At 50.8% G+C, this 24,322-nt stretch overlaps 1 protein-coding gene across 1 annotated transcript; it reads left to right on the top strand.

Moving 5' to 3' along the window:
• Nucleotides 1–5,566: 5,566 nt before the first annotated feature.
• Nucleotides 5,567–23,506, top strand: PSMD11 (proteasome 26S subunit, non-ATPase 11). The gene is made up of 14 exons (XM_061343204.1): nucleotides 5,567–5,724; nucleotides 7,659–7,760; nucleotides 12,197–12,321; nucleotides 14,424–14,495; nucleotides 14,964–15,021; nucleotides 16,049–16,243; nucleotides 16,738–16,882; nucleotides 17,095–17,155; nucleotides 18,788–18,850; nucleotides 19,446–19,571; nucleotides 20,070–20,105; nucleotides 21,205–21,256; nucleotides 21,942–22,084; nucleotides 22,163–23,506. The coding sequence occupies exons 1-13, from the start codon at nucleotides 5,634–5,636 to the stop codon at nucleotides 22,082–22,084; spliced, it is 1,269 nt and encodes a 422-aa protein (XP_061199188.1). The 5' UTR covers nucleotides 5,567–5,633; the 3' UTR covers nucleotides 22,163–23,506.
• Nucleotides 23,507–24,322: the final 816 nt, after the last annotated feature.

Genomic DNA, 24,322 nt, shown 5'->3' with positions numbered 1-24,322 from the left:
GACAAAACACCAATGAAATTCCCATTTTTCTTCTTTCGCTTGGAAACTCCCCAAGGAAAGTTGATTTCCACACTCACCCCCGCGCCCGTTTGCTGGCTCCCCCAGGACGGGGCTGTGTTTGTGTGTGTGTCCCTGGCTGGGCTCCCCGCCTGTCCCCTGCTCGGCCACAGACTTCTCCCAGATCCCTTTTGAAGCCGTCCTGCAAATACAAATGAGTAAAACCAACCGGTAACTTCTTCCCGGGGCTGCTTTATTTCCCCCCCAAAAAGTAAGAAATTAAACTGGGGGGGTCCCATGGGCACTGCTGGGCCCCCACTTCCATCGCACTGCGGGGATGAGCCAGCAGCTGGAACAAAGCGCTTTGCAGTGGGAAAAGGATCTCTTTAACCCCAAAGTAAGGAACTTTGGGGTTGTAGAGGAAGGGGGGACCCCTCCTGTGCCCCCCCCCGCCTCCCCCGGAGGAAACAGCTGGCATTTCCTACAGGATCAGGGGATTTGGGCTGTGCGTGGTCCCCTGATCCCGAGTCTCTGGAGGGAAGTGGGTCCCAGCTTCAGCTGGGCTTGTTGGGATCTGGGCGATGCTGGGGCTGGGCTATGGGACGTTTGGAGCTGGAGGGAGCTGAGCGGGGCTCCGGGAAGGGAAGGATGGATTTAATCAGCTGCATTGCATTGAAATCAACCAAAAATACTCTTCCCAAAATGGAGAGGGAGACCCGGGAAGCGTGGACCCAGGACCGCCCCCGGGAAGCCTCAGCTCCTGTCGCCAGCATTTCAGAGTGTTGGATCCTTTGGCAACAAAGGGGCATTGGGGGGGGCGGGGGGTTGAGCCATTCCCTTTTCCCCCGCAAAACCAAGGGATAATTCCAAAACCCAGTTAAAAATCCCAGTTCTCCAGCGAAGGGAAGCAGGAGCCGAAGGGGTTAAGGCAGCGCCTCTCCAGCACATTTTGGAAAGGAAAAACTCTTTGGATCCGGTTTAATTTTCCAGTGATGACTTGGAAAGGGGGAGAGGAGGGGGGAGAACCATATCCAGGGTTTTTCCCCCTTCCCATGGTTTGGAGAAGCCGTTTGAGGGCCGGGACAGGCCCCCCTGGCCCCCAACCCGCCTTCACCTTCCAAACTGGGAATGAAAAGAGGAAAATGGGGGTGATTTTCTCGCTGATGATGTTTTTGCTCCTTCCCGGGGGGAAAACCGCGTTGGTGGGGACATTGGCAGGAAGATGGAGCCAAGGGGACAGGGATCACCCCCCTCGCAGCCCTCAACTCTCTGCACCCAAAGGTGCCATCACATGGGGGGTGTACCCTTGCCATGGGGATTGCTCTGCCCTTGGGCTGGTTCGCGTTATGCGGGTGGAGGATCCCACTCCCCATCAGGCAGATCCCACCCAAGGCTGCTTTGTTTTCCAGAGGCGAAGCGCAGATCGCCGGGGGACGAGGGGGAATGTAAACTCTCCACCCAGGAATGCAGGAGCTGGGAAATGGATTTGCTTTTCAAGGCTTATGTGTCCCAGTTTATGGAAAACAGCTGGGATTACAGCAGCTGAGGCTGGGCGCTGGGAGTGCTGAGCACCCCATGGGTGCTGCTGGCACCCACCTAGGGGGCTGTGTCCATGTCACCCCTTACTGGCCTCATGGACTCCTGTGATGTTCGGCTTTAGAACTGGAGAGTTGGGGGGATCCTGCCCCAGCAGCATCCATGTGGCTCAGCCCAGGGCCTCTTAGAGGTGGTTTTGGTGCGAGTTGGAGGGTTTTGGAGGGTTTTGGCTCTTGGAGTTATTTGCAGCCCAAGTGGGGAAAGAGCTGGAGGGTGTCTGTGAGACACGGTCATTGTGTGTCCTCTCTGTCCCCTGGGCTGTCACCTCAGCCGTGGGTCACCCTGCACCAGGTTAACCCCAGGGACAGGCCACCGCAAAGATGGAGCTCCCTGGGGGACCTCGTGGCTGCACACCAGCCCTCCCAGGCTGCTGGCTCCCATCCTCCTCTTCCTCTCTTAAGCCAAGCAAAGAGGGAGCAAACGCCGGTGGCGGGTCCTGCCGTGTTCCCTGTGCGGCCGTGCTGGGGGTCCTTTGATGTCCCCTGATGAGCACCGCTCTGTTTTCACAGCTGCCCGAGGCAGCAGAACTCAACTGAAGTGCAGACCGGCCCCAGAGCACACGCAACTCATCACACCAGTGCCTGGAAGCTCACAGGGCTTGTCCTGGTGGGGATGGGGACAGGGGGGTCCCCAGGTGGAGCTGTCGTGGGGTGATGGGGCTGGGCTCCACTCCAGCAGGGACACAGCCCCAGGGGTGAAACCAGTGCAAGAAGTGGGTGCTGGAGAGGGGGACTGGTCTCACTGAGGGAAGGATGGGTCATGGGATGCCCCCAGAATTGGCTGTCTCAGTGCCTCTGTCCCTAGGCTGGGATCACTCCTGTCCCCTGGCTGTTCTATCCCCCAAACCATAGGCTCCTGTCCCCACATCCATGGGTTCTCCTGTCCCCCTGGGGGCCCATCCCTTTGGCTGTCCTGTCCCCATGGCCCTCAGGCTCCCCTGTCCCCTGATTTGATCCATCCCTTGTCTCCTGGGGTCCCCCCTCTGTCCATGGGGACTGCCCCACCAGCTCAGCACCGGGTGACAATGCCCTCGGGGCACTGGGGTCCCTCTCCCTTCTTGTCCTGTGTTCCCAGCAGTGATGTGGAGGGATGGCAGCAGGAGGTGACAAGGAGCAGGGATATGACGAGGGACAGCTCACTGCTATTACCCATTAACGGTGTGACACCCCCCAGGGTCCCAGTGAGGACACCGCTGCCTGCGCACTGCTCGGTGCGCCTCAGCCTCCAGGAGGACGAAGCCAGCAGGACTCGAGGCCACGGGGACGGACCCCCCCGGTCCGAGAGCCCCTTGGGGCGCTGCCGGCGAGCCCCGGCCTCGCTGTAACCCCCCCGCTGGGGCGGGATCTGGCCGGGGCCGGCAGCGCCTGGCCCGGCTCCAGCGGGGACAGGCGGCGGCGGCGCTAACTCGGGCTCCCGGCGGCGCCGCTCTTAAAGGAGCCGGAGCGGCCCGAGCGCAGGCCCTGTCCCCCGGCAGCCGGGAGGGCTCCGGCCAGGGGTGAGCTGCCCGCTGCAGAGGGAAGGATCCCGCCTCCCTTCCGACGTCCTGCCCTGGCCATGCCTATGTGGGACCGCATCTCCGTGCCGGGGTCATGCCTGAAGGGGGTGGAGGATGTGGGGCCACTGCCCCATCCCAGCGGCCCCCTGGAGAGCTTGGGACGAAGAGATGAGATGTGCTTTGCCCTTCGTGGAAAACACGGGACACACGGATGTGTTCCCCATATCCATCCCAGCATCCCTCTTGGAGGATGGATGGAGGTGGGATGGGTGGGCATGGGACCCCTCTCCATCTTGGTGTACCTCCTGAAGGACATAGGAAGGATGGACACGGTTCCTCACCTCTGTCCAGCACCCACTCCAGAGAAACGGATGGACAAGGGATCCGTCCCTGTCCTGCTGCACCTCCTGGAGAACAGCCATCTCCCAACATCCCTCCTGAGGATGGTGGATGGATGTAAGGTGGATGGGGTGGGCATGGGACCCCATCTCCTTCCCGGAGAACATGGGACAGATGGACACTGTTCCCCACCTCCCTCCAACAGCTCACCCAGAGGATGGGATGGGGCGGGATGGGGATGGGGATGGGGATGGGGATGGGACGTGCCCGGTCGGGGGCGGCTCCGGAGGCGGTGCCGCCGCTGGATGCGGGAATGTTTTTGCAGCTGGAGCCGATCAGAGGCGGGAGGGGCCCGGCGGGGGGAGGGGAGCGAGGGGGGAGGTGCAAAGGGGAGTGCGCCGCTGTGTGTGGGGGAACGTGTGTAAGGGGGGGGTGCAAGGGAACGGGGCTGTGCGTGCACAAGGGGTGTGCAAGGGGCGGTGTGGAGGAGAAGGGTGCGTGTCACAAGGGAGCTTGTCCTCGAGCAGGGACACTCGGGTCTGTGCACACGTGTGCAAGGAGGGGACACACGGGTGCAAGGAGGGGACACACGGGTGCAAGGAGGGGACACACGTGTGCGAAGAGGGGACACACGTGTTCCCCATGATGGAGCATCCCCCAAAACTCAGGATTCCCCATTGCGGGGATGCTCCGTGCACGCTCACAGCAACATGCCATGGTGCATACATGCACATGGACTGCACGTTCCCCAGCCATGCATGTGCACCCCACACGTATGCACATCTCCCCATGTTGGCGGCACCCCACATACACATGCTCAAACCCCAGGCCCATGCGCAACTTTCCCGTGTGTACGCACACGCGGTGCACAGACCATGGACGGACGGACGGGGGGATGGAGGGATGGGGTGAGGAATGGCTCTCAGGCAACGCCGCAGGGCCGTGCCTTTGCTTGCATCACCCTCTGCTGCCCGCTGTGGTACCCGCCGGCGCCCGCAGGGTTCGGAGGCGAACGGGGATTGTTGGTTTTATCTTCTGCAAACCGTGGTTCAAAACCCATTTAATGCTCTTTGGTCTTGGGGGGTGGGGGTGGGGTGTGGGGGGTGGGTGTGTGTGGATTCATTAAATCCGGTGTCTGGTCTAAGAACCCAAAATGTGTCGTCCCTCCAGTTTTGAGGTGTTTCTTTAGCCGCAGTTGTGGGGACACGGTTCTGGATCCATACCGGTGCTGCGGGATCGGGCTGCCATCGGTGTGATTAGCTGTGCGGTGAGTCCGGTATCAGCATCAGCCCCATGGTTGAGGTGCAACGCCTTGCTCATCGCAGGGATAAGTCCCTGCATCTGTTGCCATCTCCCCACACCGAACACTGCCTGTTCTCGAGCTGTCACCCCCAGGTGGGCGCAGTGGCATGGGGTGGAGGGGGGCTCCCTGAATCCTGGGGGGTTGCTGCTGCTCCCTGTTTGAGGTCAAACTGAACTTCCACGGTGTTAAATCGGCTTTAGCAGTGGTGGGCAGGCGCTGATCCGCGGGGGCACTCACTTCAGCTCGTCTGGGGCAGGGGCAGGGGCAGGGACGGGGGTGGTCACGAGTGGGTTTCGAGGGGAGATTTTTGGGTCTTTCTGGCGAATCGCGGGAATTCCCGCAGCTCCGCTCCCTGCTCCCGCTGTGGGAAGGGGAGGTGCGAACGGCGGGGGTGGGGGAAACGCACCAAGGCCTCTGCCACCGAGTGCCGCTCACCAGGAGCGGTGTCGGGATGGGGGCGCACCCTGCCCCGCCGCGCCGCTGCACTCGAGGGTCCCCGCCTCCATTCCCGGGTTCCCGCAGCGGCGGGGGGGAAGCATTCACTGCAGCCCCTCCGGCGCCGCGTGGGGGAGTTCGGACCCGGGTGCCGGTGTCCTGGTGGGACCCCCCGGCCCCGCGGCTCAGCGGGGCCCCGGTGCCCGGGATCTGCACAAACCCCGCGCAGAGGAACCCGCCCGCCACCAGGGGCTCCCCGGCCACGCCCCCAGCACAGACCACGCCCCCATAACAGATCACGCCCATTCATCGCATGGCTCCGCCCCCAGGGCCTCTCTCCCTGCCTCTCAAGCTCTCCACCGCCGGGACTACGACTCCCGTCATGCCTCGGAACCCTCCCCCGGAAGTGGCTTCCTCTCTCCGTATGCTTCCGGTGTGGCGCCGAGGAGGGAGTGAGGGAGCGGTAAGATGGCGGCAGCGGCGGTGCTGGAGTTCCAGCGCGCCCAGTCCCTGCTCTCCACCGACCGCGAGGCTTCCATCGGCATCCTGCACTCCATAGGTGAGCGCCGCCGCTGCTGCCCCGCCGCCCGCCGCCACCGCCCGCCCGCCGCCGCCTGCTGCCCACCGCCACCGGCGGCTGCTGACTCACCGTGCGAGCCGGACGGGAGCGAGGCCTGGGCCCGGCTCCACCGGCACCGGCCTGGCCCAGCGCGCTCCGCCGACGCGGGGCTACACCCGCACCACGGGGCCGGGCCGCTGCCCGCCGCCGGTGGGGCCCCGCGGGCCGGGAGCTGCCGGGTGAAGCGGGCGGCCAAGCCCGTTGCCTGTCAGCGGAGCCCCGCGGCTCGGGCCGGCTTCTGCTCCCCGTTCAGCGCGGTGTGTCCCCGGCGCAGCGGTGTGTGAGCTTGTGTGCCCTGAGACCGGGGAGCGGCGTGTACCGGGCCTGCGGCGGAGCGGTGCTGGCAAGAGACCGCGGGTGCCGGCTCTTTGCTTCTCGGGTTGCGGTGTTCCAGCGTCTGGGGTTTGCGGCGGGCCCTCAGCGTGCTGGAAGAGGAGGAAGCTCTGCTGGGAGCGATATTCGCTGTGGTAACGCTAAAATCCACCCGGTATTTAAATTACCTTCTCGGCGACCTGCAGGAAGTTTTGGGGAGTTTCTTTTGGGCTGTGTCCGGAGTTTTAACATGTGCTTGTTTCAAGACCGATGCTGTTGGCATCAGTCACCTTGTTGGGCTGTCTCGGACGTTCAGTGGTGCCAAGGTGTTGGTGCTGTCGAGTGGTTTGTAGGCATGGTGTGGACATTATCAGTGTGTACAGGGCAGGGAGAGGGGCTGTGTTCGAAACTGATGTTTGAAAGAGTAATTCTTGCTTCTCCTGACATGTGGTGACTTTGGTGTAAGGGTGCTGTGACCTGCGGACACCCCGCTGCGGCGGACAAATGTGTGTTTCCTAATGTCTCTGCTACGCCTTGTATGGTCCGTGCAAGTTGCTCACCTCTCTCGGTGTTTGGCTGGTTAATTAGTAGCTGGTGTTCTTGAGCCTGTCAACACACCTACAACCGGTCAGGCTCAGGAGTGAATCAGCTTGTGCTGCCGGATGATGTGAGCTGGAGCAGGCCTGAGAACCCCCCAGTGCTGGGGTGCTCCTCTTGAGAGCAAAATTATTTTGCTGTTGACATCTCATGTGTTTGGTTACGGGGGCTGCAAGCTGCAGCCTGCACTGAGGGGCTGCTCAGAGGATCCCAGCGCCCTTTGTAGAGAAGGGCAGTGCAGTTGGGCATTGTTTGTGTCCAGGTTGGATGGTCGAGATGAATTTTTCCATGGTAGTAGGTGGCAGGGAAGGAAGTGGTGTTTTGTGGCTGACTTAGATGAAAATCCTGTTGTGTAAACACAGGTTTGGTGCTGCTGTGTGTCATTTGGGCCTTCTGTGTACTTCAGAGGCAGTTAAGTTGGTTCACTGATCATGCTGATCAGATCGTTGGAGTTCAGTGTGGGAAGGAGTGCTGCCTCCCGCCGCACTTGTAACACGCGATCCGCTCCTGCTCACAGAGCTGATGTTGTTCTTGTGCTGCATTTGCACCACGGGATCACAACTTGGTACACAAAGCAGCAACATCAGGAATGGCCAAACCAGCGCACCCAGCCCTGGAAACCTCAATCTTCCACTGGGTTTTGTGCCTTCAGCAGGGAGGATCTGCTGCGTGGTGATGCTTTTAAAATGAAACTTGAATAGCTGGACAAGCTTAATGAGAATACTTCAAAACCTAAGATTCAAGTTGGAGCTTGCAGCTATATCTGTCAGCTGGATTAAAGCCTTTGTGCATTACAGATGAAGCACTTGGAGTTCCACCTTTAAACTTTCCACATAACGTGCTTTCCAGATCTCACTCTAGCTTGTTGTAAGTTACTTTTGCTGGTGCCTTTCCAGGAGCTGAGGAGTAATGATTGTCCTCTAACTGAAACAGCATTAAAGGTAGCTTCTCAACTCTTTTCCTAGTGAAACGTGACGTCCAGGAGAATGATGAAGAAGCGGTGCAAGTCAAGGAGCAGAGCATCCTGGAGCTGGGCTCTCTTCTGGCCAAGACTGGGCAGGCAGAAGGTGAGCATGAAATAAGTAACTGAGGTAATGGGTGAGAGACACATACATTCAGGTTAATGTAGTCTCCTTATTTGATGAGATGGAAATTAAAGCAGGTTTTGGCAGGGAATGTTCCCTTGGAGACAGGACTAGATAAACAACATAAAATACTAATTGCATGTTACTTTTCCTGGTATTCCAAAAGATTGCTGATGCATTGGGCAGTTCTGATTCTTTGATGTGTGGCCATTTTAGTACAGGTGGATAAAGTTTTGTTAAGTTCTGTTTGAGGTGAGAAGTTTCTCAAGGCCTTGTTTCAGCTTGGAAGGCTTGTCCCAAAACGTCGTTACTCACCAGCAGCTTGCTTCTTGATTGCATTGATGTGAGACCCCCCTGCAGTCCTGATCCAGCTTTGGGGCAACAACACCAGAGGATGTGGAGCTGCTGGAGCAAGTCCAGAGGAGGCCATGGAGATGCTCTGAGGGCTGGAGCAGCTCTGCTCTGGAGCCAGGCTGAGAGAGCTGGGCTGGGTCAGCCTGGAGAAGAGAAGGCTCCTGAAGGGGAGACCTGAGAGCAGCTCCAGGAAACCTGGAGAGGGGCTTTGGACAAGTGCCTGTAGGGACAGGCCAAGGGGAATGGCTTTAATCTGCCAGAGGGGAGACTGAGCTGAGCTCTTAGGCAGAAGCTCTTCCCTGTGAGGGTGCTGAGGCGCTGGCACAGGGTGCCCAGAGAAGCTGTGGCTGCCCCGTCCCTGGCAGTGCTCAAGGCCAGGTTGGACATGGGGATTTGGAGCAAGCTGCTCCAGTGGAAGGGGTCCCTGCCTATGGCAGGGGGTTGTAACTGGAGGAGCTGTAAGGTCCTTTCCAACCCAGACAACTCTGTGATTCTGTGATTTATCTGCTGAAACATTACATCCTTGCCCCGCTGTTCACGGAGCAAGACTCCACAGTCCTGTTTGTGAATGTATGAAAGGACAGAAATGGAGTAGAGTTCCCTATTCCACATTTTTTTTAATTGGAATCTGTTCATGTCTCCTGTTTCCTGGAAGGCTCAGGGCAGTGTGTGTGTTCTCTTGTACTTCTCAGGTTGGTTTTGTTTCTTTTGCTGGGGAATGCTCTGGCCTTTTCTGCAGCACTTTTCACCTCTAGTGCTATAGCAGCTGATACACCACATCTGTACAAAGTGTGTCTGTCCATGGCAGGCAGTTTGCCATAGTATAGCCCTGATGTTTTCTAACCATGACAACAGTGATTCAGAATGTGCAGTGAAGCATGTATGCTTTTAACAGTCTGAAACTGGTTGAGGAAAACAGGTAGCAGAAGGTTAAATCAATCTGAAGTTTAGCTGAGAGATGAGAACTAATGTTGGAGTAGTTCACGGAGAGCAGTGTGAGGTCTCTGATACCCACTGATCAAGATGCTAGTTTTATCTTTCTTCTGAAATGCGCACTTGGTGTCCTGCTGCCTTTGTAAACACCTGTTTTGACTTGGCCATTCATCTGCCCATGTCTGCATATGTTTGAGCATTCTGGACACTGATCTCCTTGTGATTTGCAGTTGAACAGAGCCTGTGACAAAGTAGATTACTTGCACTTAGATTAGTGCTGGAAACAGTGGTGCTATTCATCTCACCTAACTATAGATGTCCACATTTGATTTCCTGCTGTGAGCTGCTTTTATAGTCAGTGGAGAAAAATAAGCCCTTCAAGCACACAGGTCATCTCTTTCTACAGTTAGAATTTGGAGCAAATGAAGCTTGCTGTACAAGTGCCAATTTCTCTAATTGAATATTAATTGACTTGAGGTCCTTTAACTCAGTAATAGGTGTCTGTGCTGTACAGGTGCTCTTTGCACTCTTATGTTTGCTTCTGTAGAGATAACTAAACTTGGCTTTACTCCTGCACCAGGGAAGATGAGTGTGTTTGGGCTGAAAAGGGGAAATCGACAGAAGTATCTCTTCAAGTAAATGTGTGGATGTGCTGCTGGTGTGGAGAAACCCCAGAGAAGAGTTGTTACTATTGCAGAACTTGAAATAGTTTTGAGATTAAGCCAAAGTCTTACATGAGTATAAAGACCTTCAGTGTATTCTCATGGCTAGCTAATAAATTATCTTTTTTTAAGGGAAAGGCTAAGTAATTGAAAATGTCAATGTTAATTCATCAAATCTAGGTTTATGAAGGAGAAAATGTGAAATGTGCTTGAAATCTATTAAAGAAAGCACTAAGCTGCAGATCAACAATATGCTGAAGAAAAGGGATTTGGCAATGCTAAGAAGCCAGTTACGTGTGTGTAGATTGGAGTGGGATGACCAGGTTGTGTTTTCTGGAGACACGTGGTGAGGATGTGGGATAAGAAAGAAGGTACCACAGCTCAGAGATGTGGGGAAGACTGTCTCCTTTCTGTGTGCTTTCTAGGATGAAGCAGGCTATAGGAGTGAGGAGCAGTCAGGGGTAGCAGCATCTTCAGCAGGTACAGCCCTTCCCAAAGATGCTAGCTCCAAACAGACACACAGAGCTCAGATCCAATGGGAGTGAATCCAACCCTGCTCAACCTCACAAGGAAATGACTGAGACTGAGCAGTTTCTGGCCCAAATGAATCAGGTCGCCTCATTGTAGCTCTTGCTGCATGTGGTTTAGTTTTAGTCAGTGGAATTTCTTTGTTGGATTGGAGGTGGTGCAGTGGCTGTTTTCAAGTGATAACTGCTCAGAGATGAAGGGATCTGGGAGAAAATCAGCTGCACTTTGGTGAGGTTTGAAAGTTAAAACTTACTGGCCAAGAGTGGGAAATGAATGTGTAGTTTTTAGAGGACTAACCTCTATTGATCTAGAGGCTTTATTTAACAACAACAGTAATACAATGGCCTCTTTATCATCTGCTTGGTAGAGATAAAGGGTTGAACTTGCAAATTAGTTATGTTTTTTAGGACAGTTCTAGATTTTGATAGCATTGCTTTAAACTATAGGATTGGAAAAACTTGGAGCAGGAATTCGAGTACATGGCTGTGGAAGCACTTTCTCTGAGAGTGAGCAGCAGAGCTGCTGCTCATCACTTCTCCAGAGCTGTCAATCACACCCCTTTACCAAGCAAGTAAAAGAATCCTAAAAATAGTTGACAGTTACATTGGTGGGAAAGAGAAATTTCTATGGGAACTTTGAGCTTGCATGGCTAAATGTGGAACTCGGAGCTTGCATGGCTAAATGTGTATTTTGCAAAATGTACAGATATATTCTAGCTTTTGACATCACATCTGTTTTCCAGTGAATTCTTGGGCAAATGTTGAGCAAGTCAACAGAAAGGGAAGTATTGCAGTATGGGCTTATCGTTTCCTAAAGTTCCTTTCCCGTATGGAAGCGTGTGTTTGGCACTAAAAACATGATGTGATTGATTCTGAGGAGCGGGTGTAGTGCAGCGATGTGCTGTAGGAAGAGTTTGTACTGCGCAGTAGTTGAGAGTTGGTAGATCTCATCGAGAGTCTCTCTGCCTTGATGTCAGACTGAGAACTGGCAAACTCTTAGTTACAGAGCTCAAAGCTATAGGGATATGGTGCTGTGACCTGATAAGAAGCCAACCTGTTACCTGTGCTAAGTGCAGTGTTTTCAAGTGTTTGTGTTACTTGCACCAGGGAAGAGCACAAGAACCGGCTTCTGGGCAACTCCAGCTTTAGGGCTGCTTCTCTTCCAAGCCCAATAAGACTGCAGAGGGGGGTCTCTCCAGAGCGCAGCAGAGGGGGACAGTCCCCTCCCTTGACCTGCTGGAGAAGGAGAAAACTTCTAATTTGTGCTGTGCGATTCCAAGAAGTAACTCCCTTCTGCTCCTGTGGATGTGGAGTCCTGAAACTGCCAAGGCGTTGGCTGCTGCGTCCCTCTGCTCTGTAGGAATGACACTTTAAGTGTATTTCTTCAGAAAGAAAAGCTTTTCCTTTGTGGGCTTGAGTCTAGCTTTGTAACTGTAAGCTACTAACAGGAGTAGGAGAAACAGCAGTCTAGTTAAGTAAGATCTAACAGGATGATGGGGGTAGTTGAAGTGTTAAGAACTATCATTTGCTCAGCAGCAGAGCGCGGGGTGTATCGGACTTTCTAGGGCTGGCTGGTATGGCAGAATGAAACATGCTGTGAGTCAGTAAAAACATACTTAAGCTATAAACTCCATTTTATAGAAAAATCTCAAAGCATTTAACAGATCCCTCCATTTTTAAAGCATGCCTGAGGCAAGTGTAGTTACAAATGGTGTTATAATTGGGTGAAATGAAGTAACGGGAAATGTGTGCTGTGCAGGTGAGACAGGAGCTCAGCACTCACCTCTCAGTTGCTCTTTTCCTGTAAATGTGTTGAGAGACTGCTTATAAACTGTTTGCTGTAATAATCAAACAGTTTAATAAATACTGCTGTGTATAGACATGTCAAGTGGAACTTTTGTCTGTGTGGTTGTGTTTCATGATTTTATTTTGCTGTATGCAGAGCTGGGAGGACTCCTGAAGTATGTTCGACCCTTCTTGAACTCCATCAGCAAAGCAAAGGCTGCCCGCTTAGTCCGATCCCTGCTTGATCTGTTCCTTGATATGGAGGCAGCGACGGGACAGGAGGTGAGATTTAAATTTCATCAGTAGTCTGTCCCTCAAAAGCCTCTAACACCATTATCTGACCCAGTTTGCTCCAACTGAAGAATTATTCATGTCAGGAAACACACATTTAATGCATTTGGATAGATTCTATTAATAAAACATTAGATAATTTAATTCACTCATAATCATGTTTGTCTGCGAGCCTTATCCTGCTGCAGGTTAGGAGTAACTCTTGCCCTGGGCAGTTTGATTTGTGTTGCTTGCTGTTAGGTACACAGCATCAGTAGTAGTTTGTAGTGTGACATTACCATAAATGGTGACAGAATCTTTTGTCCCTCTTTTTTAATGGAAGAGGTTAAGGGAGGTGGGGTAGGATGTGCAGGTGAGAAGGGAACCACTGAAGACATCGGGAGAAAATGACTTCACACTTCTTCTGAAGGTAACTTTATAAAAATTATGGTATTTGGATGCAGTCCCAAAAGGTGGCTTTTTATGGTGGGAGAAGAACTTGGAGTAACAGCGATGGAAATGGGGCCAAGTTAGTAAAATTGTTTGCTTTCAAGCATATTCTGAAGCCAACCCCAAAACCTCAAGTAATTGTGACACCTAACCTGTGAGATTCTTGATGAAGCAGTCCTCAGTAGTTTCCATGCCTGTTCAGAGTGATATTTGCTTCCTCAGTGAGATGTATGTTAAGACAACTCCCAAGAGTCCAGTAAAGCAATAAAATTAGAGTTTTCTCCAGCTCCTAATGCTCCAGCTATCACTGTGCAATAAATTGAGACTTCAATGGCTTTTCATAAAGTGTCCCCATTTAATAAGCTGTGTTGAGCAGCTGACAAGCCTGCAGTGTGGTGCAGCTACAGAGCTGTTCCAGAAAGAGCTGTGATCCAGAGATTTGGGAAAAGGCATTCCTGAGCCTAGCACCTCAGGATGGCTTACTGTATATTACTGGCCAGTACTAAATTGACACCCTCTTCTAATGGAGTGAGAACATGACTGCTTTATTCATCAGGGGAATCACAACAGTCTTAAAAGCATGAGAAGCCACTGGGTGCCTTCACTCTGCTTTGAAGCAGTGGATGAAACATCCAGTGTCACTTGCTGACTGGCTCCTAGCTCCCGACTCTGCTGCAAACAGTGGAGCCCAGCACCTCTGTTGCTTAGTACTGCTAAAGGACACACATGATCTGGCATATTTAAGCCCTAAAACGCATGCACTTTATTTTCTTTTATTTGTAGAGCTATTGAAAATACCATTTTCTCTACAGCTGAGTGAAATGGAGCAACATATGTTGGAAGAGACCTCAAAATCTTCCCGTCCATCCCTTGCTCTAAGGCAGAATCAGTTCTCATGTACCCAGATGGTTTTATTTCCAACAAAAACACAGCTGCCTCAGAAATGCTATTAGGATTTCAGCAGTGATTTTTTACTGGTGAAACTTTGGAAGCCAAATCTTTATTTTCATATTCCAGTGTGGGAGGGTTGTCCCTGGTGGCCAGAAAAAGTTATTGGAAGCCAGATGCATTAGAAGAGGAATTGAAGAAGCTGGTCTGTTGGGTTTTGTGACTGCTAAAGCTTAAATTCAACCTTAGTTTGCTTTCTGAACTTTACTTCCTCTTGCAATATATAAGTGGTATCATACTGTGAATGTTGCTACAAAGTGCAGGAAGTTAATCTAGCAAATGGAATATGAAAATCCATAGCACAATTTAGCTGGTCTGTGTCATTCTGCACAACATTTCTATGAGTTTAAACTCTGGTTTCAGTGTGATGCAGCCTGAGGCTGCAGTGTTCCATGTGTGGTTACCAGTGAGTCTTTGGTGAGAAGCCTGTTAACCTTGCACTGGTGAATTGCAGTTCTCATCAGTGATGAGCTATAAAACCACACTGACCCTGCTGTATTGAAAGAGGTGTTTTGGGTAGGCACAAATGCTGAAGGCTGCCAGCTCGGGCTAGTGCAGTATTTGAGCAAGGAATGTTTTTGCTTCCTTAAACTACATTGTGGAGATTCAGGCTTTGTTGTATATCTGTTGCTTTGTAGGAAATAATTGATGCATACTGCTGTTTTAAAGAGGGGCAGCAGAAGGCTTTACACATTTTTTTTTCTGTTCCCTTTAAGGTTGACCTGTGTTTAGAGTGTATTGAATGGGCCAAATCAGAGAAGAGGACATTCCTTCGTCAGGCTCTGGAGGTATGTTACATGGTGGATCCCAAACCTCTGTAATAGGGTCTTCCCTTTACCACATTTAATACCTGTAAAACTTGTAGTGTGTTGTTCAGGTCTTTGTACATGTAATGGATGGGTTATAAGGCCAGGCTGGATGGGGCCTTGAGCAACCTGTCCAGGGTGAGGTGTCCCTGCCCATGGCAGGGGGTTGGAACTGGTAGATCTTAAGGTCCCTTTGAACCCAAACCATTCTGTTCTATGATAAATGTTAAAGTTAGTGACTCTCCTTGAAGAGGCAGGATTTTACCCATTGTCTTTAGACTGGCTGATCTTGCAAATGGTAGATCCTGCAGAACTGGACTATATAATTTAATGAACACAAACGAAGTTAGTGAAGTCTGTGAGATAAGAATATGAAGTTTCATTTTACAAAATAAATCTGTGCTACCTCTCTTTGGCTTCCCTCACAGCAGTTCCTTTTCTGTTCTCCAGGCGAGGCTGGTCTCTTTGTACTTCGATACCAAGAGGTACCAAGAAGCACTGCAACTAGGTGAGTCTTCCACTAGGTGGTGGTAGTAGATCCTGGCTTTGGGGTTAGTCTTGAGGCTGACAATGGAAATAATGCGTCGTGCCTCTTAAGCTTTGTAGGACTTGGGCATTGATTTTTCAGAACTGTACCTGTTCTGCCATGCTTTGCTATAGCTTGATGATAACAGCTTTTAGACATCTTTTTATTCTCAGCATTTGTTCATTTCCAGTAATTTTGGAAGCAGAGATGAGCTGTATCCTGTTAAAGGCAATCAGGTTTGGCTCCTGCTGGAACATACCATAGTACAATGCTGTGGTCAGAGAGTTTTGCCCAAATACACAGTAAAAGCAGTAGTAATGCCAGGAAATGGCAAACCTTTAAGGATGTAATTAGACAAGCTCTTGTGCAGTAGTGTAAAGGCTTCAAGAATTTGCTTCTGCACCACCTGAGGTGGGGTAATTAACCCTCCTGTTCTGTTGCAGGGCAGAGTGAAGCAGGTCAGCTCTATGTCCCAGCTCCCTTCGGTGTTGTTTAGACGCTCATTTTGCACACGATAGTGGTATTGTAAGATGAGGTTTAAGCTGGCTTGTACAGACTGCTCTGCCAGCTCAGTACATGGGTGAGTGCACTGACATGGACAGAAGTGTTCACCCATCTCACCAGGGACCTGTAACTTCTTAAACACTGTGGTGACAAGAGTGTGTTGTGTCCAGAGGCCTGTGGGTGACTTGGATCTGATCTGAATATCAAGTTATGTGAAGTGCACAGAATTAACTATCAAGTTAGAATTGGTTTGCGTACAGATGTGTCATGAACTCAGGTTTAAACTGATCAGACTCCACTCTCCAAAGCTGTGCTTCAGTAAATTAATCACTTGGATGATGGGAGTACAGCGTAGGGAGCTGTGAAGGCCTGCCATAGGACAGCATCCCTTCCTGAAAGCCTGCCCTGCTGTGGGGGAAGAAGGGTGTCATCTGGAAAGACTTAGTTGTGTAGTTGTTGATACAGAGCAGATTACAAAGGTAATCTTGTTCTTTCCCACTGCTAGGCTCTCAGCTTCTTCGGGAATTGAAAAAGATGGATGACAAGGCATTGCTGGTGGAAGTGCAGCTGTTAGAAAGTAAGACTTACCATGCCCTGAGCAATCTGCCAAAAGCAAGAGCAGCCTTAACCTCTGCACGAACCACAGCCAACGCAATCTACTGTCCACCCAAGCTGCAAGCAGCGTTAGACATGCAGTCAGGTAAAGCCCTTCAGGACGAGGGGAAGTTCTGGGCCTTGTCTGATGCATTGGTTGACTGATACTTGTTCTTTCCTGAGTGAATCATAGAAAATGATGCTAGGTGGGACCTGAATATCCACAAGTCTGCCCAACTGCCTCTGGGCAGGATCAGCTGTAATTACGTTCTTCCTGACAAATGTTTTTTCAGCCTGTTCTTGAAGGAGTCCAGTGACAGAGGGTCCATAATCTCCCTGAGCATTCACAGTACACTGTGTTAGTACAACTGTAACGTTGTTTCTGACCTAATTTGCAGGCACTTACCTGCAGTGCTCTCAACTGTCCCCTTAAGAGAGGGCATAGATGTTCTCCTGGTAGGGATAAGGTAGAGGGAAGCACAGAAGGAAAGATTCCCTCTACTGAAGTACCAGATAAAGCACTGGGCATCCAAATTGTTCTGTCTTTTTCCTCACATTCAGAATTAATTCTGATGCCTGCCTTTTTGTTCTTCTCTACAGGTATTATCCATGCAGCGGAAGAGAAAGACTGGAAAACAGCTTATTCATATTTTTATGAGGCGTTTGAGGGATATGATTCAATTGACAACCCAAAAGCCATCACTGCACTCAAATACATGTTGCTGTGCAAAATCATGCTGAACATGTACGTGGCAAATGGTTCTGTGAAGAATACTTCTTACATTTAAATGGGAAAGGCTTTTTGCTTATGACTCTAATTGTCTTTATGACTTAACCAGTGCTTCTGATACAGTGTTACTTGAATTGTAGTAATTTGCTGTCAGTCGGGAATTCTGGGGACACCCTTAGCTTAAAGCTGTGTTGTTGAATAGGTGCTCTCTTCCCTCCCCTCTCTAGCCCAGAAGATGTGCAAGCATTAGTGAGTGGGAAGCTGGCTCTGCGGTATGCGGGAAGACAGGTATAGAAACTTCATCTCTCTATCTTCCTATTATCTCTGAGAATATGATGTCATGCTGTTTGCCAAAAACATTGGTCTTTTCATACCAGAATACCCTTTGCTTCTGAGTGTCCTGAATGAGATCCAGAACTGATTGAATTACCAGGAGTAATTACCATAAGTCAGTTGCCTTCAAAGGGAATACCGTGATTCTTGCAACCTGGCCTGCTCACTTAGTTTTCTGTTTTTCTCCTCCCTGCTTTCTTCATGAACTACTAAATGCCTAATGCCCTGAGGTACTTGTGTCTCAACCCTCGCCAGCTCTGCAGCCACGGAGCTGATGGATTTAAACCCAAGTTACTCATTGTTTTTACTTGTGTTGTAGCAAGTCCTGAAAACCCATTCATAGCAGCATAGTTGAGCAGCTTGAGACCTAGATGACTTCAAGGTGGAAGCCAAGCAGCTGGGGAGCTGTTAAATCAAATGTTTATTCTAACATGTTAGCTTGCCAGTCTGTGAAGCTGTCTCCTTATTAAATCCAGGGATACTTACGTAAGTACAGGGCCAAAAGTCAAGCGTGCCAGGGTCTGAGCCAGGCTTACCCACTGATGCCCTCAGTGGCTTTGGCCAGCCAGTTATTTACTTGACGCAGGAGCTGATACTCATCTACTTCACAGAGGACCAGGGAAGCTCTTTAGTAGAGGAGGTTGGTGAGCACATGTGCTGGAAAAGAGTCAGGAGTGGGGATATCCCTGCATTTATCCCTGCTAGATCATGTAGGGCAGCTCTGGTCCTGCTTCACCTGCTTCCCTCAGGTGGCAGCTGGGTTGGAGGCATCTTTTCAGAGCACGAGGGCAGTGCTGTACAGGAAATCTCAGCTGGTCCCTGCCCTGGCCTCCTAATTCAGCACTGACAGCAAGTTCCTGCAGCAGCTGTGGAAATGGAGCTGGGGGATCAGGGGCAAAGTGGGCAGCCCTGGGGCAGCTTGCTGGGAGAGGTGGCAGCAGAAGCCTGGGCCTGGTGCACCACAGCCACTGGGCTGGTCCTGCTTGTCTTGTGAGCTTGTGCCTCTCACCACTTGAACACTGTTCTTCCAGAGGTGCTACTGTTCCTTTCAGTATAAATATGGCAGTTTGATTGTGGCTGAGTTTTGCTTTGTTTCAGCAGTTGAGGGGTAGACAAGAAACACTCTGATGCTGTCCATAATAGGGTGTCCAGAGGACTTCTGCCATGCTTCTGCTTCTCAGCGGGGGAAGTGGGACATGCTGAAGGAGACACACAGCCTATGAGTTGAAAACAGCCATGTTCATTAAGCAAGTGCCAAATGTTCACTTTCCTGCAGAACTGGATCAAACTTGCTCCCAACCTGCAACCGGATAGGAACTGCAGCTGGTGTTCCCAAACCTTGCACAGCTTGAGGTCTTTGTTTCTGTGGAGCTGATTTCATGCTGTGTCCTGCAGCTGCTCTGCATGTTCTCCTTACGAGCAGCTGTTCTTACTCAGCCTGTGTGGAAGTCACACTGACATGGCTTTGTAGCAAGAGGAACATTCCCATTTTGCTGCTTAAGCACGTTTCCAGTATACTGCACAGTTGGCATAATAACACTGAGAGGAGAACCCAGGAAAATAACCTCTCATTTTCTTTCTCTGCAGACAGAAGCACTAAAATGTGTGGCACAGGCCAGCAAGAACCGATCGCTGGCTGATTTTGAAAAGGTGAGTCAGGAGACAGAGAGTGGGACCTGCCTGGAAATGCCAGGTTCGGAGAGGGGTAGGAGCCATTACATTCCACAGCAGGAAACCATAAAGGCATTCAAAGAAAGCAACAGTGCATCAACACATGCCCCACCGTAGGTAACTGGGTTGTTTTTTTGCAGCGTGGGGAGTAATAGCTGGCTGTAAACTAGGGGGTTTTCCCCTTTATTTTTTATTAAAAAAAAAAACAAAACAGTTTTTGGTGCTGTTCACTGGGATGTGCATTTTCCTACTTTTTTTTCTTTTTTTTTTTTTCCTGGCTTCAGCAAGAATACCACAGAGATAAGGGAGAGGATTCCCATGCCAGGAAACAATCCTGTCTCCTGAGTAGAAACCAGAGATTCTCTTGCTAAGCTTCAGCAGTGTAAAGATGAAAGATGCTTGAAAGGCTGCCAAGCTGTTGTGACCTCCTGGCCTTTTAGCTAGGTTTTGGGATTGGATTAACCACTGATACTTTGCTGGGCAGGGAGAGAAGACTGTTTTCAGACTTAGAGGAGCTTAGGGACAGGAGACCTGTTGCTATGTCAGTTATTTGATCCCATTGTGTTTTCTGCAGGCTCTGACAGACTATAAGGTGGAGCTCAGGGACGACCCCATCATTAACACTCACTTGGCTAAGCTCTACGATAACTTATTGGAACAGAACCTGATCAGAGTCATCGAACCCTTCTCCAGAGTACAGGTAAATGTTCCAGCAAGCACAGCAACACACTGGCACCTCTGTCCCTTGGTGCTGGTGGGTGAGGGACTTGTTCCCATACAGAACACTTCTTACTTGGGAGTGACTTGGGAGTTCCAGAGCCCCGGGTTCATCATGTTCAGCTTAAAAATGATAAGGAGAGAGCTGAGGGGAGCTTTGGAAACCCACATTTTTGAGTCATTGCCCTTTCTGCCTGTTTCACTTAGTGTCCACCCTCCATGCTGAAGGTGGACAGAGTTTGGCTTTTCAGGGTTCTCACATGGCGTGGGTAAAGCTGCAGTAATCTTGGAGAAAACCTGTTATTTCACGTTTCAGAGTGAAACGGGTTTAAGTGTCGAGTCCATCGTCAGTTAAATTTGGATGTGAAAGCCGAAGAACATTAAGCTGCAAAGCCATTGGAGATGGAAGAACCCCATAGTTGATATTGTGTGTCAAAAATGCAGCTAAAGATTTACTTAACTCTGTTGGTCTCTCTTATAGATTGAACACATATCCAGCCTCATCAAGCTGTCAAAGGTAAGAACATCACTAGAAATCGGTGGCACATCTTAAGAGGGCAGAGGAATTGAGGTCAGATGGCAGTTGCCATAGGGAAATAAATGTGGGCTACTAAGTCTGACAGACCAGCTCCAAAGCATTCACAGGCAAATACCACTCTTGGAAACTGAACTTTAACATAGACAGTCCCCAGCAGGCATCAGACTGGCTTCCTCCACAGTGGACTTGTTGCTAGCTATAACCTGACCTTCCTTCATGTGGGTTTTACTCCTGGTATTAGCACTTGCTTTTTACTGGAGGCAGACTTTCCTCTTCTGTAGTAACAGCTCCTGTTGTGGTCAGCTCAGTTTTCCCTGCTGACCTGCATTTAGTCCTGATGACTGCACCCAGAGGAATCTTTCTTAGACCCCTAAAACACAGGATCCAGCTAATCCCTCTGCAGTTTCATTAGGGACGCCTGTGTCACACTGACTATTGCAATAACTGCTTTACAGATAGTCCCAACCAGATTAAGTTTTAGGAAAAGCCACTGTAGTCCCAGCCAGTTGTATCCCAAAATGCTGTTGTCCCATGTTGGCGTTAAGGCCAAGGTGTGGAAGTATGCCAAGCTTTGCCCTTATGGTTACGTCATCTGTCTTCCTTCTCTCTCTGCAGTCTTTCCCTAGGCTTGCCCTTGGTGTCTAACACAGCTTGAGTAAAAGCTGGACAGCAGTTCACCTGCAGAACCAGCAACCCCTCCTGCAGTGAGGCCTGGGCAGGGGGTCACCCTGCTACTGAGTGGCATAAATGAAGCTTGACCAACACTTGATGCTCCACATCCCCTAGTGAGTGCCTGGATGAGATGGCAGATGCACCCTCTTCTGTGCATCAGGGGGCAAGACATCCTGGTCCTCTTGTGGCTAAAAGCTGCTGCTTAATTTCCTCTGTCATCTAAAGCATATGGTAGTATCAAAGCAATGTGCAAAGAGAGACCTGTCTTGACACCATGTTCAGGGATAAAATAGCTGGTGTTAGGTAGTGCTTATATGCCACCATGGCTGTTGAGTGTGGCGTAGTGAAATTCACATTTATTTTATATAGTTCTGGGAGACTTTTAATGTTTCTGCTTCAATTTCAGGCTGAGGTAGAAAGGAAACTGTCACAAATGATCTTGGACAAGAAGTTTCATGGTGAGTCTCTGCATCCTTCAGTCCTGACTGAAGGCCTCACTGCCCACAGCCAGGCTGTGTGTAAGCCAGCTGAGGTTAGACTCCTCATTATTACTGCACTTCTGAGGCCCATGTGTCCTCCTCAGACAGCTCTGCTCTGCTTCAGATGGGGGACGTGCAAGTTAACAGTGTGGGAAGAGTACTGAGTGGTGGGTTTATCTGTTACTCTGTTATCATGGAGGCTGCTCCTATCACTGTATGGATTTGTTGAGCTCAAGACTTATTAGAAATGCCTCTGCTCATATTTGCACTGTCCCTAGGGTCAGTTTAGTAACCCCTCTGGCTCTGGCTGAGTAAGACCTGTGGCTGAAAGAAGCACATTGGTTAGCAAGCAGCTTGGGAATTGTGGAATGCAGCCGTGGGGCCCATCTGGCACCTGGAAATAGTGTAATTATCAAAGGGTTTTGTCTGAGCCAACCCCAGGGCACAGGTACGGTGGCTATTGGGGAATGTGCAGGCACAAGGCACAGGCAGCTCCTGGGTCTCTTGTCAGGCTCATCTCTGGGATGATTTCATTTCTCTGGGGGAGCTGCAGCTAATGCAGTGCAGCCAAAACCCATCCAGGGCTATTGGCTGGGCAGATCTCTGTGTTCCTGCTGTGTGGAAACTGTGATGCGTTGGGATAACCGCAGCGTTGTGCCCGCAGGCATCCTTGACCAAGGCGAGGGAGTCCTCATCATCTTCGACGAGCCCCCTGTAGACAAAACGTACGAAGCTGCCCTCGAGACTATTCAGAACATGAGTAAAGTAGTGGATTCGCTCTACAACAAAGCCAAGAAGCTAACATAGGTGAGTGGGAGCAGAGCTGCGTCCTCGAGCCTCGCTGCGTGTCCTCTGCATTGACGTGGCTCTGTTTTCTCTTTGCAGAGCTGAATTTGCTGTCATGTGGAGCGTGTGTGTGACAGGAGAGTGAAACCTTTGGGAAATGTTAGGAGACTTGATTTATTTTTTTTCCTTTTTTCTTTTTTTTTTTTTTTTCTTTTTCTCTTTGTTCTACTTTTCGCTCGGAAAGTTTTTAAACTTCCTCATCCAGTGCATCCTGTATCCATACGATGCGTGTTCCAGTTCCCATGTAATCTTTACTGGCCGAACTTTGTATCTGGGGGGGAATATTGTTTAAACAAAGAGGGTATTCTAAATAAAAGGAAAAAGGCTTACACTACCTAAGCATGTGCTTTCCACTTCCTGAGGGATGGCAGAGAGTTAAGCAGGGACAAAGTTTTGTTACCAGTAGGTGCCCAAAACAAGTTTGTTTCATCTCTCCCTCTGCTCTCAAAGTTGAGACTTGCAGTGTGTAACAGCCAAGTTGATTCTATTTGTCCTGAACCAAAAAAGACCCAAAATGTACAGACTGGTGGTTTGTTTTTGAATCCTGAAGGCCTCCGATCCCCTCAAAAGCAGCTCTGCAGGGATGTGCCCCACGGCTTCTGTGCCCAAGGACCGTGCTGCGGTTGCTGCGCCAGCCCCGGCCGTCTCCAGCCGCCAAGGCTGGGTTGTGCTGCAGGAGCCAGCGCTCCTCCCCGAGGCCTGGTTTGCATGCTCCTGTTTAGACTAGACTAGAGTGTCCGTGTTTATCCTTCACCCCACCCGCACTGGTAGGAAGAGCAGGAGCGTAGCCTTCCCAAGGCTTCACCTGCCTCCAGGAGCCAGACCCTGGTACCCATCAGCCTCCCATTGACCTCTGCTGCTGCTGGGGTTCTTTTATGTTCCCAACAGCCGATGGGAGACAGGTTGGAATGTCTCAGAGCAGCACCCATGAGGAGCCAGGGTCGGTAGGTGGGGTGGAGCAGGGCGTGCTGCAGCGTGTGTCACTGTCCAGTGAGGTTCGAGCTGGGTTCAATGCCATTTGGGCAGTGTAAGCTTCCACGGCTCTGTCCTGCTCATCTCCATCTCCCTCCCTCTGTCTCTCTTTCCCTTTCCACGTTTTTCTTACAAGCCCCCTATTTTGTACAAGGGTTCTGTTCTGGCAGGAGCTATTTTGCCTTCACTCTTTTAGACTGGCTGATTCTTTTTATGCTTTTCTGTTCACATTTTAACCTCTCTGCCACCTCATTTTATGATTTTATTCTTTGTTTCATTTCCATCTCATCCTGTCGGTTGCTGTTTGGGTTTTTGGCACCATCAATATCAAATGTACAAACGGTTCTTGCTAACCAGCACCAGGTATATCTGATGTTCAGATGAGTTCCAATAAAATACGTTTTTTTTCAAGTTTCTGTCTCCTGTCTTCAGCGGAGGCAGGAAAAGGGCCCCTTGTGTGCATCCCTCTGCATGTAGGGAAGGGCACGGGAACCAGGCTGGAGCTCACTGGAACAGCGTTTGGGGATGGTGTTTGAGACGTGGAATGTGAGGGACCGTGTTTTAAGCAGCACATTCACGGCTGGGACCTGTGCCTGGCACAGCAAGTAGAGTTATAGGATGAAGGTGTACTATTATAAATGAAGTTATGAATTATTATAGCTTTGTGGTATGGTTGACACAGTGGAGGCAAGGGTGGGATGCAGAGGGACCCAGACAGGCTGGAGTGGTGGGACCGTGTGAACCTCATGGGGTTCAACAAGGCCAAGTGCAAGGTCTGAATTTGGGATGGGAGGAAAAGATGCATTAGGGACTCTCCTGCTTGTCACTGCATGGCTCTGAGTGCCTGGCCTGGCTCAGCTCAGCACCAGCCCTGGTAGAAGCAGCAGCTTCTGCAGAGCTTGTGCCCAAATTGAGGTTTTCTTTACTAAACCCTAAGTCCATGGTGGGCTGGGCCCATCGGTGCCTCTGGGGACACCCCTTACCCCGGGGGGCTGCGGTTGTGGCTGGAGGAAATGGGAGATTTGGGGGTTTTGAAGCCTTTGCTCCGTGGGGAGGAGACCGGCAGCCCTGCGCTTGTGGCGTCAGTGGCTTCCGTGCAGGGAGGGGCACAGACGGGCCCTGTTTCGGCCGAACCCCGATCAGGCGGGGTCCGGGTGAGGTTTTGCCCCGTTCCGTTGCCGTTGCAGCATCATTGACCCTGCTCCTCCCGCCGTGGCGGCTGCACTG

This window comes from Neopsephotus bourkii, unplaced genomic scaffold (genome assembly GCF_033783945.1).
Source record: "Neopsephotus bourkii isolate Nb327-2 ecotype Australia unplaced genomic scaffold, CSIRO-AGI_Nbou_v1 NB_1821, whole genome shotgun sequence".
Taxonomy (NCBI): domain Eukaryota; kingdom Metazoa; phylum Chordata; class Aves; order Psittaciformes; family Psittacidae; genus Neopsephotus; species Neopsephotus bourkii.
The sequence above is the reverse complement of the archived record's forward strand: the minus strand, read 5'-3'. Positions and strand labels throughout refer to the sequence as shown.

What these genes read in the sequence shown, in the direction of transcription:
- PSMD11 (XM_061343204.1), top strand. Translation starts at nt 5,634, where the DNA reads ATGGCGGCAGCGGCGGTGCTGGAGTTCCAGCGCGCCCAGTCCCTGCTC. An exon ending in CGGCATCCTGCACTCCATAG is followed by an intron (nt 5,725 to 7,658) that starts GTGAGCGCCGCC and finishes CTCTTTTCCTAG; the next exon opens with TGAAACGTGACGTCCAGGAG. An exon ending in TGCAAAATCATGCTGAACAT is followed by an intron (nt 16,883 to 17,094) that starts GTACGTGGCAAA and finishes TCCCCTCTCTAG; the next exon opens with CCCAGAAGATGTGCAAGCAT.